Raw genomic sequence first — 20,274 nt, forward strand, 5'->3', positions numbered from 1 at the left:
CATGGATTAGCATGACAGATCCACACATAGGATTGCCAATTTTGTAATATTTTAAAACTGGGCACACTAGCAAGAGTGCTGGAACCTCCCCCATGCCACCACCTCTTCCCCCAAGGCCCCACCGCTGTTTGCTCCTCTCCCCCCTGCTCTGGTTGCTCACTGCTTTTTCTCTTCTCTGTCCCCCCTCCCCCCCCCCGCCCCCCCGGGTCAGAAGGGACTTGCCTGTGGAGCTGGGACTGGGAGCTGCAGCCACTGGATGCAGATAGAAGGTGACCCAGCTGAGTAGGGGCTGGCACAGGTGATGACCTGGCACCTCCCTGCCTCTCCAGTTACTGTGGACAGGGCTTTGGGTGTCCGGTCAGTAGATCTGACCGGACCCCGTCAGGTCCCCTTTTCAACCAGAAAGTCTGGCTGAAAACCAGACACCTGGCCACCCTATCCCTGCAGGGCAAAATATGACAATTTTCCAGACCATGCTCTGAGGTGCAGGAGCTCATGTACATACCAGAGGGAGCACCATTCATCAACGCAGACCTTTCTACATCTGCTCAGACCATTGACCCCACCAGAGACAGGCAAAGGGTAGCTGGTCCCTGTGGACAAACTAATCCCAGCTCCCCTGGACCAGAGCAGGTGAGCCCTATCCAGCTACTTAAAGAGGGCTGGTAGCAAGCCTCAGACAGGCTGAGCCCTGGGAAGGGAAAGCCACACCAGAGGGGAGCTAGTTATGGTGGGTCCCTGCAGTATGGGGCTAGGTAGGCAGCCCTGCAGCTGCTGCTCCAGGAAGGGAACAGAGCTGATGGAGGCTGCCAGCAGCTGGTGTGCCAGAGACCCCTCGGACATGTGGTCCTGGGGCAAAGGATGCAGGTAAGACTGTTTTCTCTTTGAAAACTTCTGTTAAAGAAACAAACCTCTTTGCCCAAGACAGGGCATAGCAGCGTATGCCTCGGAGCCAGGGAGAAGCCTAGTGCTGGTTAACGCAACCAATGCACTTTACAGGGGGCTGCAGCTTCAGACTACTTGGAAGCAGAGGCAAATCCAGAAGGCAACACCTCTCTCAATAAGCGCAACAGGTAACATAGATGCTCTGGGAAATGCACTGGGTGAAGTGAGGTATTACTGACCATCACTTGGGATTAGGGTATCTGAGGAACATCTCTCCTCCAGCTGTGATCTAGGGTTTGCTCTCCAGGAAAGGTCCCACACTGGAACATTGTCTCTGCTGGGTCCACCAGAACCCCAAAGTTAGAAGGGCATATTGTGTCAAAGTCATAGCTTTGGAAACCATGTCTCTCAGCTATGTTACTAGCCCCACTCAGAACGCTTAGTCACACCAGTGTGGGCCTGTCAGTCTCCAGTGCCACAGGTTGCTTTGCTCGCCAATTCCTCTACAGGATGAGCGGGTTTGTTCACACACCTTGGGACTTGCTGCTCAGACGCCTCACAACACATACTCTGCAAGCCACACTTTCTCTCCCAGGGCAGCATGTGGGGACAGTAACTGTTCAGCCTATGTTAGAGGAGAGCACATTAATTTCCCCCACCCCCGCCACTCCCCACCACACAGATCCTTCCAAAATACCCAAACAGCTCACCCCTGAAAGCAGGGAACTCACATCTTATTACTTCTCTTCCCTGTCTCCTCCTCCCCCATTGTTCATACAGAGGAGAGGTGCTTCAGGCTCCCCATTCTCCATGGCTTCCCCCAGAGCAGTTGTCCAGGGAAGGACTGCAGACCGCAGAAGCTGCACAGATGTGGAGTGTCCTCAAGCAGCACATCTGTGCTCTGGGCTGCCCCTAGATGGAGCTGTTTCTCGGAAATGCGTGTTGCTAGGCAAAGATGCAGAACTAGGAACACAGTGCTCCGGGACATGGATGTGAAAGCATTTAGTCACTTTGAACTGGGATTCTGCGGCCCTTTGACCTTCCAGTCTTGGGTAGTTGGGAAGAGACTAGAAGCTATTATTGGAGAAAGTGGGAAGTGCACAACAGTGGCTTTTTAATCACATACAAGAAAGCAACATTAAAAATTGTTTTTTCAGGTTGTAAAGTAAATCACTCAGGAATTAGGAAGTGCCACAATTTAGGCTCCCTGTACAACCACAGCCCTTGTGTGTACGCATTATGGTACAGCCTAATTACACATTTTCTACAGAACCCCTCCCTCACTCCGTGCACAGGATGGACAGGGCTAAGGAAATGAATCTGCTCAGTTATTTGTTTTGATCTTTGACATGTAATGTGTGGCCACTGCTTTGTTTACTGAACCCTCTACGAGCTCTGCACAGAATATGGGATTGTCATCCATTGTGTCTTGGGCATTTCTGTGTTGTTGCTCATCACTGAAGGATCTGAGAAACTCAAATAACGGATGTAACTTCGATACCCATGTGAGGAGTAGGGGTCGGGGTCCTACAGACAGGACACTGGCACAGGCAGATTCAGGCCAAAATTTGAAAAACTCCACTAAGGCCTTTTCTCCACACAGATGCACCAATTTAACTAAGTTAAACCAATTTAAGCATTTCCACACAAGAGGAACATCAGTTTCTAAACAGATTTAGTTCAATTGGTACAGCTTATGTTTAGACAAGGCCTAAGTTGGGTGCCTCAGTGACTGAGCACTTAAGCTGAGACACCTAGGGTCCTATTTTTCAGAGTACTGTAGGACTTTACAAAGCCCTCTACTGACATTAATTAATCCACAACACTCTGGCAGGAGGTGGGTAAGAACGATCTCCAACTCACTTGCTCAAGGCCACAGAACAGGCCATTGACAGAGGAAAGATTCAAACTCAGGGTCTCCTGAGTTCCCTGGGGCAGATCCTCAGCTGATCCAAGTTGTCACAGATCCACTGATTTACATGAGGGTATGACAACTTATACCAGCTTCGGCTTACTCCTGCGGACCCTGCTGCCTGACTGCCCAGGGTGAGAGCATCTACAGTTCCTATGGATTTCAGTTGCAGTGGAGTGTTCAACTTCCAAAAATCAGGCCCCAGGTTTATTGATTTGGGCACCCAAGTAGTGAGGCAATCAATTATACCAATATTTTCCACAGTTGGTCACTAAGTGGCTTAACTAGCATCACATTCAAATTCTGTAACAGAGGAAGAGATGGAATTCAGTTTTTCTCTGTGGCATTCACCTGTCATAGCTACAAGACTATCCATTCTCCTCCTGCAATCTGTCTTGTGAACTACACACCTTCCAACTTCTGCAACAAATCAAGAAAGGGTCCTACAGATAACAGCCAACAGCCTCCTTCACTAAATAAACCAGATTCATCCCCTAAGCATCATCCACCCTATATAATGCAAGGATTTCTTGCCTATAAAGGTGGGCGAGGGGGGGGGGGGGGGGAAGAAGCCTTCTGTTATGTGCAACTGTAACACCTCCCAAATTTCAGTCCTCCTGCAAGCCAAGGAGGCTGAGCAATTGACAGCACTCAATTTTTATAAAAGATGACACTGGACATTGTGTGTCCGTGTGTGTGCGTGCGTGCACGCGCGCCACTCCCCAGTCACATTTTTTGCATAAGATTTTTGTTTTTAAGATGCAATTAATTGCACCGGGTATTTCTAAGTCCTCTGATCAAAAAGAATTTCCCCCTCCCTCCCAAAAATATCTGCCTTCACCTAGTCCCTGCCACTTAGGCCAGGTCTACACTAACCCCCTAATTCGAACTAAGGTACGGAACTTCAGCTACGTGAATAACGTAGCTGAAGTTCGAAGTACCTTAGTTCAAACTTACCTTGGTCCACACTCAGCAGGCAGGCTCCCCCGTCGACTCTGCAGTACTCCTCTCGCCGAGCTGGAGTACCGCAGTCGACGGCGAGCACTTCTGGGTTCGACTTATCGCGTCCAGACTAGACACGATAAGTCGAACCCAGAAGTTCGATCGCTCGCCGCCGAACTACCGGGTAAGTGTAGCCAAGGCCTAAATTATTTAGTTAATGTCAGTGTTCTCCTTCCTGGTCAAGCCTACATACTGGAATGGACAGAAGTTGGTGAGGGGATACCTGGATAGCTTGGCTCCACACATACATATGCAGATACATACTATAGCTGGTTAGTGAGCTGCATGTGCTGCAGCAGACACAGCAAATCACTAACAATTTTCAATCCTCAGTTCCCGCACAGTAGCTCATTTAAGCCACCTCTGAGAAAGGGGGTGGGTGTGTGTGTCATTGGACCACAGGTCAGAAGATTGGAGTCGGGCCCACACAAAGTGAAGCTAGGATTTCATTCTCTCTGGTGGCAGAAGGTGGGATCTCCTGGATGATTACTTTAGTGCTAGACATTGTCGGATCTGTTTTACTGCCCTCTGACATAGGATACTGCTTGGCACATGCAAACGGTTTGGTTTAAGATTTCATTTGAACTTTTCTGCCGGCAAGGTTAACTCTACTGGAAACAGAAACATAGGATCAAAGAAATGTAGAGGTGGAAGGGACCTCTAGAGCCATGAGCCAGATTGAACATTTTCTAATCTCTCTACTGTGCAGTAACTACCCTGGATTTTTTTTTAGAGACACAACGTGGGTGAGGTAATATCTTTTGCTGGAGCAACTTCTGTTGATGAGAGAGACAAGCTTTCAAGCCACACAGAGCTCTTCTTCAGCTCTTGGAAAGGTACCCCACAGGTCACAGCTAAATACAAGGTGGAACAGATTGTTTAGCATAAGTAGTTACCACATATTCTAAGACAATGGTTTGCAAACTGCGGGTCACATCACAGTACTGAGTTGCGGAATGTAACTCACTGGGTTGCAGCGGCTCTAGTCAGCACCGCCTACTTGGCCATTAAAAGTCCTGTCAGCGGTGCTGCCCAGCTAAGGCAGGCTAGTCCCTACCTATTCTGACATCGCACTGCACCACGGAAGAAGCCTGCAGCAGGTCCAGCTCCTAGGCGGGGGGCCACGGGGCTCTGTGCACTGCCCCTGCCCCGAGCACCAGCTCTGCACTCCCATTGGCCAATTCCCGGCCAATGGGAGCTGGGGGAGGTGGTGCCTGCACGCCTCCACCTAGGAGCTGGACCTGCTGCTGGCTGCTTCCGGGGTGCAACATGGTCCCAGGACCGGCAGGAAGCCTGCCTTAGCACCCCTGCTGCACCGCTGACCAGAAGCCGCCAGAGGAAAGCCCATGCCCCAATCCCCTGCCCCAGCCCATAGTCCCCCCCCAAAACCAGAGCCCCTTCCTGCATCCCAAACCCCTCATCCCCAACCCCACCCCAGAGCCTGCACCCCCAGCCCAGAGCCCTGACCCCCCCTCTTGCACCCCAACCCCCTGCCCCAGCCCAGAGCCCCCTCCCACACCCTGAACTCTCATTCCTGGCCCCAACCCACAGCCCTGAGCCCCTCCCACATCCCAAACCCCTCATCCCCAGCTCCGTGGGGTCACAGGCATCAATAATTTTCTTCAACTGGGTCACCAGAAAAATTTTTAAAACCACTTTTCTAAGGGATCATTCAAGGTAGAGTTGCCCATTAACACCTCTGCAGTCATAGCACAAGAGGAGGGGGTTAGTGGGTTACAGATTGTTATAATAAGCCATAAATCTAGTGTCTGTTAAGTCCAAGATTTTTAGTGTCCAGCAGAGTTATAAATTTAAGTTCCCAGGCTCATCTTTTGAAGTGTTGCAGGGGTTTCCTTTGAGGATGAGGACTGATAGGTCAGAGATAGAGTGAGTGCTTTGTGAAAAGTGTTCATCCACAAGCAATAGGGTATTTGTTTCTTATTTTCCTGTGTGAGTTCATTTGAGAGTGTAATGATTGTCTGTTTCACCCACACAGTGGTTATTGGAGCATTTAGTGCACTGGATGAGGTACACTACATGTTGTGATATACATGTGTAGGATCCATGCATTGTGGTGGGTGTTGATCATTGTAGCAGTGGAGAGCTGTCTGAAGATTTTGCATCTCTTCTAGTGCCACTTTGAGTGGGTGTGTCCTGGTCTGTGAGGAGCTTGTTTCTGATGATGAACTTGCCACTTGGAGAGGCTGCGGGGTAGTTTGAAGGCCAGAAGTGGAGGCTCAGGAAAGATTTTTCAGGATGGGGTCCCTCCATGGAGTATGGGTTGTAGCTGTTTGATGACACCCCACAGGGGTTCCAGTGTGGGGTGGTAGGGGTGTGCGGTCGGACAGGTTTTATTTCTGTATTGAAGCAGGTTCTCTCAGACTATTTAGGTAGGCTGACCAGATGTCCCATTTTTATAGGGACAGTCCCCTTTTTTGGGACTTTTTCTTATATAGGCACCTATTATCCACCACCCCCTGTCCCATTTTTCACAGTTGGTATCTGGTCACCCTATATTTAGGTGGCCCGTTCCATGATGCAATCTACTTCTCTGGTGGAGTGTCCTTGTTTGGTGAAGTTGGTTTTAAGTGTGCCAAGGTGTATATCCCAGACTTTCTCCTCATAGCACTTTCTGTAGTATCTGAGTACCTGGCTGTAGATAACCAATTTACTTGGTTGGTTTGCAGTAGTTACTGGATCTATGAAGGTAGCTGTGGTGATCCAGGAGTTTCCTTGTATATGGTTGGTGGTAGGATTCCATTGTTGAAGCTGATTATGGTGTCCAGGAAGTTGAGGTTAGTGTGGGAGCATTCCAGAGAGTTTAATGGACAGGTGGTTGTTGAAGTTGTGGTGGAACTCTAAGGGAGTTTGATTTTGAGTTGATTTTGTTTGCATTTTAAGTTTAAGACCAAAAAACAATGAAGCTATCACATACATGTTGTAATCTTAGCCTGCTTTCAAGTATTTCCTGTAATAAAGTATCCCATTCCCTACCAGATATCATGCATCAGCATTTGTGTCACACGTGTGCTTACTGCTTCATGCATAGTGGTAATAATTAGTATGGGGCACTATTTTATCAGTAGAATACTGAGAGCTTTACAATATCTTTTTTAGTAGTATCACTCACCATTTTATGGACTGGAAAATAGATGCACAGATGGGTTAAGTGACTTGGCCAAGGTCACAAAGGGAGTGTCAGAATTAGGGCTCAATGAGTAGTAGCAGACATTTTCTGCAGAAATTATTTTCAATTCAAAGAGTGCATAGTGTTTGGTTTGCATCTGACAATTCAAAGTTAAGTTTACTGCAGAGGCTGGAACAGACTCTTGACAGAACACTGCACTGCTACAGGAACTGCACATTTCAGAGACCATCCTGCATCCCTCTGTCAGACGGGAGAAGCCCAAGTGCAGGACATGTTAGAGGGATCATTCAGAGTCTGTGGCCATCACTTTATTATCATCCTAAAGGAAGACTAAAATTCACACACACAGGTTGAACAATGCTAGAAGAGAGATGCACAACCAACTAATAATACCTAGTTCTTATATAAAGCTTTTCATCACTAGATCTCAAAGAGCTTTATAAAGGAGGTCAATTTCAGTCTCTTCCCACAAACTGATTCTGGACCAGCTCACAGGTGCACAGCACTTGACCACTCAGGATGTAGCTAGTGGATATTGGCAGGTCTCTTCGGAAGAGGCCTGAAAATGCAGCCCAGTCATGGACTGGGGCCTCCTTGTGCTGGGTGCTACACAAACCCAGAATAAAAAGAGGTCTTTGCCTCAAAAAGCTACAATCTAGAGACTGTCTCATGAAGAGTTATTTATGCATTTGGAGTGACTAATGGTCCCGCTACCTTTCCGAGATTGGGACGCTGTCCAGACAACGTCAGCACACCGAAATCCCCACATCCCATAATAACCAGGATGTTAAGTCCTTCCTTGAGTTGGTTTCTTAGCAAATATTCATTGACAAAGCAAACTCCTGTAGGAGCTTACAAAAGCCAAACCATCCGAGAAGGAACTTCTATAAAATAAGGAAACGGAGCATGCTTTTCAGGAACTAACTGGATGTCTGTGTTCTCAGCCTGTTATATTACAGCCAGATCTTTCACCTTCACTTTATAGTATATACTGATGCAAGACATGTAGGTCTGGGAGCAATTCCTGGTCAGAAAAGCAGAGAATGTAGAGTACGTCCAGACTACCTGCCGTATCGGCGGGTAGCGATCGATTTATCAGGGATCGATATATCGCGGACGTGATATATCGATCCCCGAACGCGCTCCCCGTCAACTCCGGAACTCCACCGGAGCAAGCGGTGGTAGCGGAGTCGACAGGAGAGCCGTGGCCATCGATCCCGTGCCGCAAGGATGGGAGGTAAATCAGAATAAGATATGTCGACTTCAGCTACGGTATTCCCGTACCTGATGTTGCGTATTTTACATCGACACCCCCTCCAGTGTAGACCAGGCCTTAGAAATTCATTGCAAATGCTGGGTGATAGTAGCATCTCTCTGAGCTGGTCTACAGTGGAAAAGAAAGTTATCCAAGACAAGGTTAAGAGGGGCTAGATCCATAAAGGGACAATGCCAAGTGCCAACTCCTATGCACTCTGCCACCTACTGGTATTGTCAGCCCTGAGTTAGGTGCCCAGATTCCTCACACAATGCACAGAGAGAGTTTGTTTATTTCTACACTACACACCACTGGTGGCAGCATGTAGAGCATGCATAGCTACCTGCTGCAGTGAAAAGCGGGCTGCATCCACACTGCAGCGTGTAGCTAGCTACACGCAGCAGTGAAAGGCTTTTGCAGGAGAGAAGCAACGGGGAGGGGTGGTGGGGAAAGGCTCTGGCAGTGGGACACTATACTTATAAAAATAGCAGTGTAGGCGGGGGAAGCAGTGCTTGGGCATGTGCAGAGCAGTGTAGGGTATGTACCCTAAGGGTTCAGACGTGTCTTTAATCTCTTCGAACTAAGCAGTGCCTCACCATCTACATTGCTATTTATACCCATGGTAGTTGGTGTGGTGTCTATGTACTCTACATGCCACTGTAAGGCTTGTGCAGTGTGGATGTACTCTTGGGCACCTTTCAGGAGCCAGCCAGAGGTGAAAGTAAGCCAGTATGCCCCGGTATGGCGTACCAGCAAGAGCCAGTGCACCATACCAGGGCGGATCGGCTTCCCCTGGCAGCAATTTAAAGGGCCTGGGGCTCCCAGCAGCAGCTGGGGCCCCAGGCCCTTTAAATTGCAGCCAGAGCCCTGCTGCCGGAGTCCTGGGGTAGCAACGGTGGGGCTCGGGCAGTGATTTAAAGGGGCCAGGGTGCCTGCCACAGCTACCGGCCTGGGCCCTTTAACTTGCCGCCGGATCACCGCCGCCGCTACCCCAGGGCTCCAGCAGCAGGGCTCCGGGGACCATTTAAAGGGCCCGGGGTGGTAGCAGCAGCTGGAGCCCCCGGCCCTTTAAAATCACTGCCAGAGTCCCCGGCTGCTGCTGCTACCCAGGGGCTCCGGCAGCAGGGCTCGGGTGGCAATTTACAGAGCTTGGGGCTACCACTGCCGCAACCCTCCAGGGCCCTTTAAATCACCACCCGAGCCATGCTGCTGGAGCCCTGGGGTAGCAGCGGAGGGGCTCTGGCTGTGATTTAAAGGGCATGGGGCTCCTGGCTGCCGCTACTGCAGCGGAGCCCCAGGCCCTTTAAAGCTCCGCCATGGGCCGGGGGCCCCTCTGATGGCGATTTAAGTGCCCAGGGCTTTAAAGGCCCCGCCTCTTCCAGTAGAGAGCACGCCTCTTCCGGTTGAGGCCCCACCCCCTCCTGAGGACTCCAGAGTACTGGTAAGTCCTTTAAGTTACTTTCACCCCTGGAGCCAGCACACTGACTGGGAATCTGTCTAAGCCAGCCAGGAGTGTCATGCAGAGAAAAGGGTTGGGGCTTCAGTCCCAGATGCACAAAGGTGCATAAGTGCCTGCCTGACAGGCTGGAGGGAGACACCTATCTCTGTCCAGGATTCTTAGCCATGAACCCTCTCCTGCAGGGAGAAATCTCAGCCAGGTCAGCCCTTTCTCACAAACCAGAAAGGGGCACCTCACCCCATGCTAGGGCACTCAGCTGGGATGTGGGAAACCCATATTCAAATCCCTGCTCTGGCTGATTTGGAGCAGGGACTGGAACTTGACTGTCCCACGTCCCAGGTGAGTGCCCTGACCAGTGAGCTACAGATTCAAACTTTGTCTTGCGCTCACACAATGAATATTTATACAGAGTCCAACAGCTTCAACCAGAGAAACAGCACCACACCAAAATACCCAATAGCCTGGTAGTCAGGGTGCTCACCTGGGAGATAGGAGACCTGGGTCCAAATCAGCCAGGGCAGGGATTTGAATCTGGGTCCCACTGCCCAGGTGAGCGCTCTAACCATTGAGCTACTGGATATTCTGGGGACACCCACCCACCCAAATATTCCCAACCTCTGAGGCCTGGTCCGGGTGTAGCCCTTCTTAATATTGCAAATCACTTGGCTTTGGCAATGAGCAAGTTAACTCCCAAATAAATACATTTTACCAGTTTTAAATGTGCTCCCTTTAAGTTTCCTGTGACACTCCCTTGTTCTTGTATTGTAAGAAAGGTCAGAGAATACACAGGTTATGTCTTCACTTATTCATCTCCTCTAAAGTAAGCAGTCCTTCACAATCTTTTCTCATGTAGAAGTCTGTATGCATCCAGGGCCAGCTCCAGGCATCAGCTGAGCAAGCTCGTGCTTGGGGCGGCAGATTCCAAGGGGCGGCATTCCAGCCGCCCTTTTCCCCCCCCCCCCCCTTTTTCTTTTTGGTTTGCCGCTCTGGCCGCCCTGTAGGGGGTGGCGGTGCGGAGAAGGCAAACTCGGCAGGGCAGCCCGTGTCATTTCCTCCCAGCTGACTGGAGTGGCGCAGAGCCCTCCCCGCATGCAGCGCGGAGAGAGGGGCAGCGTGGTGAGCGCCCCGCTGAAGCCCTGGCCGCCCCCCATTCTCTCTCCCCCCCACTAGACCAGGTGCGCACTCCGCTGCACATCTGCAGCACAGGGAGTCCCCCTGCACCTTGGCTCCGGCCGCCCTGAAGGTTCCCCCCCCCCCTGCTTTGCCGCTCTGGCCGCCCCGTGGGTTCCCCCCCCCCTTCCTGCTTTGCTGCTCTGCAGGTGTTTTGTGTGTGTGTGCGCGCGCGTGCGCTTTGCCGCTCTGGCTGCCCCGCAGTTTTTTGTGGGTTTTTTTGCCGCTTGGGGTTGCAAAAAAGCCAGAGCCAGCCCTGTATGCATCTAATCATTTTCACTACCTTACGCCCCTTCTAATTCTCTTGAGCGAGGGTGAGGAGAACTGCAAGCAGTGTTCCAGGTGTAAGGACACCACTGATTTATATACAATGGTATTGTATTGTCAGTGTTATCTATCCCTTTCTTTAGAGCATAACATCTAGTTTGCTTTTTTAACTACACATCTACCCCGATATAACGCTGTCCTCGGGAGCCAAAAAAATCTTACCGCATTACAGGTGAAACCGGCGGATCAAAGCAAGTTCGATATAACGTGGAGCGCGCAGCCCCCCCCCCCCCGGAGCACTGCTTTACATCCGAATTCTTGTTCTATCGGGTCGTGTTATATCGGGGTAGAGGTGTACCACCATGCAGTTACCAGAAGTTTTCCTTAACATTGCCACAGTGATGCCCAGGGAGTTTGCCCAAGTGCCTACGGTTAATTTATAACCCAGAAGCATAGATCAGTAATTCAAATATGCATTACCTAACTGTGTCAATATTGCATTCCATCTGCTATTTTGCTGTTCACTCACCTAACTTTTTAGGTCCTTCTGAAGTTCCTTAGTCTTATCTAGATTGGACAGCCACTATAAAAATGAAGAAATTAAGAATTCTGTATTCAGGTCTAGTTTTGGAGGGTGTGCAATATATCTGGCCTGAGGTCACACTGAATGATGAGAACAATAAATACTGAACAGCTAGCGACTCTGTGAGCACCATCTGTCCTGTGCACTGGGTGAGGCAGCAGTCTTGTGGAAATAACAGCATGTGATCATGTAATTAGAGACTGCATCATAACACAAACTGTGCAGAGTAGGGGGCCCAGGCAACCCTAATTCTGACACTTCCCAACTTTTGAGCTCGTGACTGTCCAACCTTCATGTTCTCTTGACTTTTCTGTACGGTAATTGGTAGATATTTACTGCCGCCAACCCCAGAATCCTTGGGGTACCATTAGCCTTTTGCCATACTGAAAACTGGCCGTTGACCATGTCTCTTCACTAGAAAATAGGTGTGTTCTTAACTCATGTTAAAATCCCAGTGAACGCAAGCAAGTCTGTGGTCTTCACATGAATTAAAGTTTACCTTGATGTGCTACTGTGTGAAAACTACCAATAGCTTTGCCTTCACTAAGAATTACCTCAAGTTAGCTATCTTGAGTTAGCTAGCACAGGTTACACACCTTTTTTCCTAGTGAAGAAAAGGCTTTAGTCCTATGTCAACATACCCCTTTTAGCAGTAAAATTACAGTGAGATGATCGTACACACACTCCCTGTGAAATCTTAGTGGAGACAAGGAACAGGTAGTTAATTGACATCAATACTGTCTCCCCCTCCACCCACAGGGGACCTTACCTACCTATACTGCAGTAAACTGAGGGCATGTCTTCACTAGCAACGTTAAAGCGCTTTAATGTGGCTTGTGAAGTCGCGGCATAGTGCTGGAAGAGAGCTCTTCCAATGCTAAAAACACACCACACACACACCACCTCCACAAAGGGTGCAGCTCCCAGCCCTGGTGCACTGTCTACACTGGCGCTTTACAGCGCTGAAATTTGCAGCACTCAGGGGAAGTGTTTTTTCACACCCCTGAGCAAGAAAGTTCCGGCACTGTAAAGTGCCAGTGTAGACAAGCCCAAATAGAGGACCTTGTCTCCATGAGGGATTTTACAGCAACATTTTATTAGAGACTATTTAAAAAATAAACTATACAGAAAATTTGAAGCGTCAGTTACTAGTCATCGGGGGTAACATACAGAGTATAGGGGTATGTTGGTGTTTTGGGGTTGGGCAGCACACATAGTATATACAGACTGCAATGTCCCCAATGAGGGGTGGGTAACCGGTGGGCGGGATCAGGAAACAGTCGATAAGCGGTGAGGGTCTATCACCCATATGGGAAGTAGAGACAGTCATGGGTATAAGTAAGCGGGCTGGGTAATGGGGATGGGGTGACCCTCACGTGGTGGGATTCAGTTAGGTTTGGTGGGTTCAGGGGATAAAGTCCAGCAGGGGTGTGTGTGGGTGCACGAGGTCTCCCCGGCTCACTCTCGGTATTGGCAGTGGCTGGTGATGTGCTCGATGTAGATGTCCCGGGACCAACGGATAGTGTCCGAGACCATTAGGCGTCTCATGAGCCGTGCGTAATGACGGCCCACCCCACAGGTCCTCAGCACGCGTTCGTTACACGGGTCCCAGGCACCCAGGGCCCCAACGAGCAGAGCGTCGACGTGCACCTCGTAGCCCTTAGTCCGCAGGGTGTCAGCCAGGGGGGCGTATTTTTTCGAGCTTGCGGGCTCGGGCTTCGTGGAAGGCCGGGGTCCTGTTCTCGAACGGAATCGTTACGTCGACCAGGATGATCTTTTTTCCCACCTCGTCCATGACGACGATGTCTGGGCGCAGCAGGCTGTCGGTGCCGGGGACGGCGCAGTTGACAGTGATCTCTCCCAGACGCGGGTTGATGGCCTTCACTAGACGGTCCTGGATGGTGTTGTGGCGTAGCTGCCAGGCTCTGGCATGGGGCTTGCAGCAGCATAGGATGTGGGGCAGGCTTTCGTTGACATACCCGCACTTCCTGCAGCGTTTGTCCCGGTTCCCGTGGCGGATGGCACCATTGAGCGGGACGCAATTCAGCCGGGCGCGGTGAATGAACCGCCAGTCGGCGAACCGGGTGAAGCTGCCTGTGGGGAGGAAGTGGTTGCTGGAGTCCCACTTGCTGGTTACTTCGAAGACTTTACCCTGGTCCGGCTTTTTCTTCAGGGCATCCACGTAGAGCGCGTGGACGGCGGCCTTCAGGGATCTCTCCAGCACGCCTCTGGCTCCGGGGGTGACGATGATGTTGTCCTCCGTTCCGATCCGTGGTATCAGGACTCCCAGCTCCTGCCGTTCCTTGTTCCATTCCCAGCGGCAGCCCAGGTGCTTTCCCAGCCGGTGCGTGGCATTGCGGGCATGGGTCCACAGCGAGGCGAAATCGCCCCTGTCCCGGGCGAAGTCGCCGTCCAGGGAGCCGCTCAAGAAGGTGGCCACATCTCGGTCGGAGGGAGGTCTGCCGATTCGTTTCTCGGTGGCAGCGTGTAGGGCGGTCGTTGCAACGTTCTTCACCTTGGCGTCCGGGCAAGTCAGGAGGTGGAAGGCGTGCGTGAGGACCGCGATGTCACAGAGGTCTCCCATACGGGGGACGCCGGCACCACCGTGCCTGTGCTTGATGTATACGAGTTCATTGCTGGCTCTCCGGGGCAGGGACAGCCAGTTTTTGACCAGCTTCCGGATGACGTTGTCCGCCTTGTTGCCACGGCGGATCCCCTCAGGACGAAGGCGATGCGGGGGGATCAGGAAGGTGTTGAGGGCGTTTATCTTCTGCCACGGTGCCAGCAGGGATGTGTCGATCTTGGCGGCGTCCTGCAGGATCTCCCTGATGGTGTCCTCGGGGGTCTGCCGGACGCGGAAGCCTGTCGGCGTGCCGAGGTGCTGGTACGCCTGCCCCTCCGCCAAAGGAACGACGGACTCGCCCTGGATGAGGAACTCTGTCATCAGTACCGAGTCCCTCTTGCTCCCGTCAACATGGAGGGACTCACACTTCTTGGCATTGAAGCGGAGTCCCGTCCAGTCCGCAGCTCTAACTATCTTAAAAAAGCTTAACCTGTAAAACCACACCTTTGACAATGAAGGCCTATCACTAGTCTTCTTACTAGTGATTGTGAAGAACTGTCAAATACTTTTTTCACAGTCCAAATACATTAGAGCAATCAGCTCTTCTTTATCCAGTAAAGATAAAGTTGAAAGAATTCTAGTAGACTTTCCTTTATTTTAGTTATCACACCAACTCACGGATCTGTAATTCTCAGATCTCCCCTAATGCATTTTCTTCCCACATTACAGAATGAAAATATTATACCTATTTCTCTGGTATAGCAACTGTTTTAAATGATACTGCAAATATTTGGGAGCAGCTCAGCTGCTTCATTCTTAAATTCATTCAGAACTCTGGCATGTATTATCTGGTTTTGATAACCTGTTATTCTTCTATTTATGACTTTGTTCCAGCACCTCCTTTTGACACTTCATTCTCTTAGTACCGCTATTACCCAAAAAGTATAGGTTTGAGGTAGGTACCTCTAGCATCCTGTGTGGCAAAGACTGATGCAACTTGCATTTAGGTGGGATAAGAACAGTGCAGAGAAGACTTCTTCACTCACTGTGAAGTATCTTCAAATTCTCACAAGCTCCCTGCTTCGAATGCATGAGTTTGTTTTATGTATAAACAATTGCTCTTCAAATTCCCTCATCACCTAACTTCAACTTTTATTTTGACTCCTGTAAAATGTAGCAAACAATTACTTTCTTTCTAGTGAATTAAGACAATTGTTTGCCAAATTCTATTGGCCGCTTCATAGCATTCATAGGTTGCAAAAATGAGATTTAATGCATAATTTGGCCTGCAGGATATTTATTACAGTCTGGACACATGAGAAGCAGAGAACCCAGTGTCTGTCTCAGAGCCCAGGCTTAGTTTGTAAGGATAGCAAATGTTTTTACCTGTAAGCAGGGCAATTTTGAGGGTCATCGAGAGACAAATGACCAGAACGTCATGACACTTTTCACTCTTCTGAAAAGAGCATTTAAGGAGCAATTACTAGACACAACCAGATTTCCAACCCAGTGTCTAAGCTGCCATTTTTTGGCAAGACTCAAGACACTTCTAAAGAGCCAACTCCAGCAGTAGCTGCCTTTCACCTATGTACTGGAGCCCTCTCCCATGGTCTGTAGAGCAGGACACAGCTCTTTGATCACACTCATCTCCTCAGCCATGGGCAGCAGGCAGACCTCTATGCTCATTACTGTACATATGTACAACATTTGATACTGTGGATCACAGGTTACTATTATGCAACCTTAGGGACTTTTGTGGCATAGATGCATCATTCCACCATATAGTGGGCCCAAGCTACCCAAGGAATCGCCTCCTCTCCACAGAAGCCTTGCAAGAAAACTGCACCCCTCAGGTACAATGGAGCGGTCATAAGACTAGGGTGACCAGATAGCAAGTATGAAAAATCAAGACAGAGGGTGGTGGATAATTGGTGCCTATATAAGACAAAGCCCCAAATAGCGAGACTGTCCCTATAAAATCAGGACAGCTGGTCACCCTAAACAAGACTGAGATTCCAGAAAACTGGAGGGAGAGCTTTGATCCAGATACAAATGCAAGCCTCCTGCTCCTTAGCTTTCCACTAACAATAAAACCAGAACACCACTCACAGGAGTTACCCCTCCCAACCGGAGACTGAAGCAGAGGGTGCAACAATGCACTGGTTTCTCTTCTCATAAAGAGCACAGATTCCAGGGTTATGTATATGAGGCAGATTGGGTACCTGAGTTTGCAAAGTCAGCCCTCAGTTTGTGTAAGCAGCTTGCCCAGTCACCCAGGAAATCTGTGACAGAGCTAGGATTGTCACACCAAATACAAGCTCATTCTTCCTCTCTTGAGGATTACTGCCAGCCAGTGCCCTCACGGCTGAGAAGTACAAAGCTATGTGTCGTTCCAAAGGACTATTCTACCATTCAGGAACAAGTGCCTCATTGGGACAATGCCTCTCCACGGTATGCCCTAAAGTGTCATTCTTTTTATCTATGTATAAGTCATCCATCAAAGTATATTACTAGGTGCTCATACAAGAGTTACAACAAAGCTTCCCAAGTTCCACACAAACCCAGCAACTGTTTGCGGGTCAGAGGAGTGGGGAAAGGGACCCACTGTAGGTAGAAGTGAAACACTGGGCTTTTTGGCCTTTCTGCCATTACTTTTCCCATTACAGATAGAAGGAGCATGCTACTGCTCTTCTGCTTCCTACAATATTCATTGCTATTGCCCACTGATGCCATTTGTGTTTCTGTGTTAGTTACTTGGGTGTAATACACAGTGTGAGCTCACCCGCACTTCAGTGCATGCCTTGATAATAGCGTTCCCTAGGGATAGTACCTAAACTGGCTGCCAGAATGCCTGGCAGTTACAGAAACACACCCAGGGAAAAACCTCACAAGGGGAGAGGTGAAATCACCCAACACCATACATAGTGCACACATGCATCAGACTGTCTGGATTACCCATTCCTACACATAGGCCCAGTGCTCTTCAGCTGGCTTTAGCCCCAATCCTGCACCTGGGACAGTTACCAATGGAACTTCCCTAGGGGGCAGGCTCCAACTGTACCCTGGCTAGTCCGGGCTGGGCGGCCACAGGTGCCCTGGAAGAAACAAAGCACTGGGGTTTGGCCAGCACTGACCCTGGATCTGACACGTGGGTCTCCTCTAAGGGCGGCCCTCTCCACCGCGGTACCCTTGGCTGCTGCCCCACGGGCCAGGGACCGGACCGGCAGTGCCTCCACCCAGCGTCCTTCAGGCCCGAGCTGCGCCAAGCTGCAGCTGCGGGGCGCAAGGAGCTTCAGGGCCAATGCCGAGGCCTCCCCCGCAGCCACAGTGCCCGCCTGCAAGGCACTCGCTGCCCCCACCGGCCTGGCCTCCAGCCCCGCTCTTAGGCACTCCCAGCCCGGCCCCCAACCCCTTCCCCGGCCCCGCAGACACCCGCGGCCCGGCCCCCAGCCCCGCTCCGCAGCCCAGTCACTCGCCCGGCAATGCTCAGCCCCGCGTCGGGCCCGGGACTCCGGCCGAGCCTAGCGCCCAGACCCCGGCTGGCCCCCACCTGTTCTCGGGCCGGATGCTGAGCAGGTAGCTGCGGCTGTCAGGCCGGGTGCTCCAGCCGGGCCCCTCGCCCTCCTCGCTCTCGCCCCCGGGGCCGGGGGCGCTGCTGGGGCTGTAGAGCGAGTAGCGCCCGTTGCCCGAGTAGGAGCGGCTCAGGGGTCTCCGGCGGGAGCCCATCTCCACCCGGCGGCGCCTGCCCGCCCAGAGCCCCGACGACAGGGGGACTGCGCGTCCCGGGGCCGGGGCGCACTGGGGGAGCGGGCTGTCCGCGGGGCGGTCCCCGCCTGTCCTGCGCCCCCAGCTCAGCGCCCGCCCTGCTCCATCAGCAGCTATTTATAGCACCAGCGCTTCTGTCAGCATTTCCAGCCCCCGGGCGCCGCGCCCCGCCGCACATGGGGCTGTCACTCACTCGGAGCCGGACAGCCAGGGGCACCCCGCAGCCGGGTTCCGGCACCGGGACCCCCCCAAACCGGGCACCTGCAGCCACACCAGGCACTGGGACATTGGGCACCAGGACCCCCCCACCTGGGACCTGGAAACCGAGCACCTGGACACCCGCACTGGGCACAAGGATACCGTGCACCCTGACCCCCGAACCAGGCACTGGGCACAAAGATCCCTGCGCTGTGACCCCCCGCACAGGGCACCGGGATCCCCATATTGGACACTGGGCACAAGGACTGCCCGGGACCCCAGCTCCAGAACCCCCTCCCCTCCCCCCCAGACTAGGACCCTCCTCAGACAGGCCATCGGGAGCCACCTTATGATCCTTCACATCCAGAACCAAGACTATCTCAAACTTCAGCAAACCACTGGGACCCCCAGCCCCATTCCCCCAAAGCACCATGACTCCCCTCCTTCGCCACAGCACTGGGATCCCCCCAAACACATACTCCCAGCCCTGCCTGCATGCCAGGCTCCCCTCACACTCCTCTAACTGCCTGGACACTAATATCCTCACATCTCAGCCCTGGGAACTGGGACCTCTCCCCACCCAGACACTGCTTTCCATCATCTCCTGCCTCTCTCCCTGTCTGTGCCCCAGGATTCCTCCCCCTCCTCGCCCCTTCCTCCCTCCACCTGGGCCGCAGGATCACCCTACTCCCCATCTCTGCTCCCCAGCACTGGGGATCTCCCATGACCTTCCCCGTATAATAAGGGTCTAAGGCTGAATTGTATTGTTTGGTGCCAGTCACATGACCTGGTTGGAGTGACAAGGTTATTACCCCATCACATGGCAGGGTGAGTGTCCATTGTCCCCAGGGTTTACTGTTACATCTATCAAATGAGGCTAAAGCATAATGCCACCTAACCCAGCCCCAGCTAGCCGGCCAATGACTACTCTCTGTGAGCCTCCCTGGCTTTCTGACCTCCAGGCCACTTCTCAAAACAGTGCCTTCTGCAGTGGTTTGCAGGGATTTCCCTACACCCCTTCCCCTCCCCCGCCAGTGGGGGTGTAAACCCCCCCATGAATTTCCCCAACAGACCCTCCCCCAGTGGTCAACTAGTAGTTATGCAGTGTTGCCAATTTAGTCATTGGTTGGGAATTTTAATTTAAATTGAAACATTAAAACACACTTTAAAAGCATATACAGTGTATGATAAAATACTTGTACCTAAAAAAGTATAATAGGTTTGAAAAGTATGAACGAAGACTGGCTTCTTCACACAGCTCTTGTTTTTTCTGACAATGTTGGCACATTCATTTCAGCAATGTTGGCCAACCTTCAATTTCAAATTATGATTTGTGAGCAAGGTCTGAATGAGCTCTCCCTGACAGCTAGTAATGAGTCAGGGGAGGGAGGGGAGGCTTCAGGACCAGACTGTATTTACATGAGCTCACCTACTCGTCCTAGGTATCTAGCAGACAGAACTGTGCTGCCCAAGTGATCAATTTTGGCTGGTGTTGGGATACAAATTTTAATATTGAATGTGGGGGGTCATGAAATGTTATCCTTATTGTATGAGTAAAGGGCAGCAGAACTGTAATATCCTGTCCTGTCACTGAGAGCTGGGTGGAACCTCAAGAGACCAACTCGCAGAGGTCACAGTGGCAGGTGGCAGCAGAAGGAGATGGCGCAGGGCCATCAGCAATGGAGTGGTGGAGTGAATGGTGGCACAACAAACAATTGCAGCCAAAGTAAGCATCCAGAGCGAGTGGCGAGCAGCTGGAGGAATAAGCAAGGTGCCCTCATCCTGCCCACCCCCCAGGGTGGGAGGTGAACTCATGCGAAAGCACCTCTGAACTCTGGGTCTTCACTAACCAAGGACAACAACTACAAGTTGGGTGTGGTAGCGGGAGAAGGGAGGGACACGTTAAAGGAACATTTGTTTGTTGGGCTGTGTTTTAGTGACTTTGCTCCAGAATGCTAGATTTGTGACTAAGAAACCTATATAAATATACATTTCCTAGTAGGCCAAGATTTTTTTAAAAAATGCATTATTTGCCAAGGTCATTATCTCACATTGTTTCTATCTCGA

At 51.2% G+C, this 20,274-nt stretch overlaps 2 protein-coding genes across 4 annotated transcripts in view; one reads left to right on the plus strand and one right to left on the minus strand.

The window, feature by feature from the left end:
- ALPK3 (alpha kinase 3) overlaps positions 1-18,113 on the minus strand; it is a 117,208-nt gene extending 99,095 nt beyond the window's left edge. The window contains exon 1 of one of the 3 annotated variants that reach the window (XM_024103968.3): positions 17,795-18,113. In XM_024103968.3, coding sequence (XP_023959736.2) covers positions 17,795-17,970 — 176 coding nt within the window. In that variant the 5' untranslated portion in view covers positions 17,971-18,113. Of the gene's footprint in view, positions 1-11,320; positions 12,161-17,794 lie in introns of those variants that run through there. The other 2 variants (XM_008166762.4, XM_065558477.1) reach the window with 2 other exon arrangements.
- The window catches only part of LOC101940395 (mucosa-associated lymphoid tissue lymphoma translocation protein 1-like), a 134,101-nt gene that overhangs the window by 23,515 nt on the left and 90,312 nt on the right, over positions 1-20,274 (plus strand). The gene's annotated exons all lie outside the window — the stretch shown is intronic.

This window comes from Chrysemys picta, chromosome 10, assembly GCF_011386835.1.
Source record: "Chrysemys picta bellii isolate R12L10 chromosome 10, ASM1138683v2, whole genome shotgun sequence".
Classification (NCBI taxonomy): Eukaryota; Metazoa; Chordata; order Testudines; family Emydidae; genus Chrysemys; species Chrysemys picta.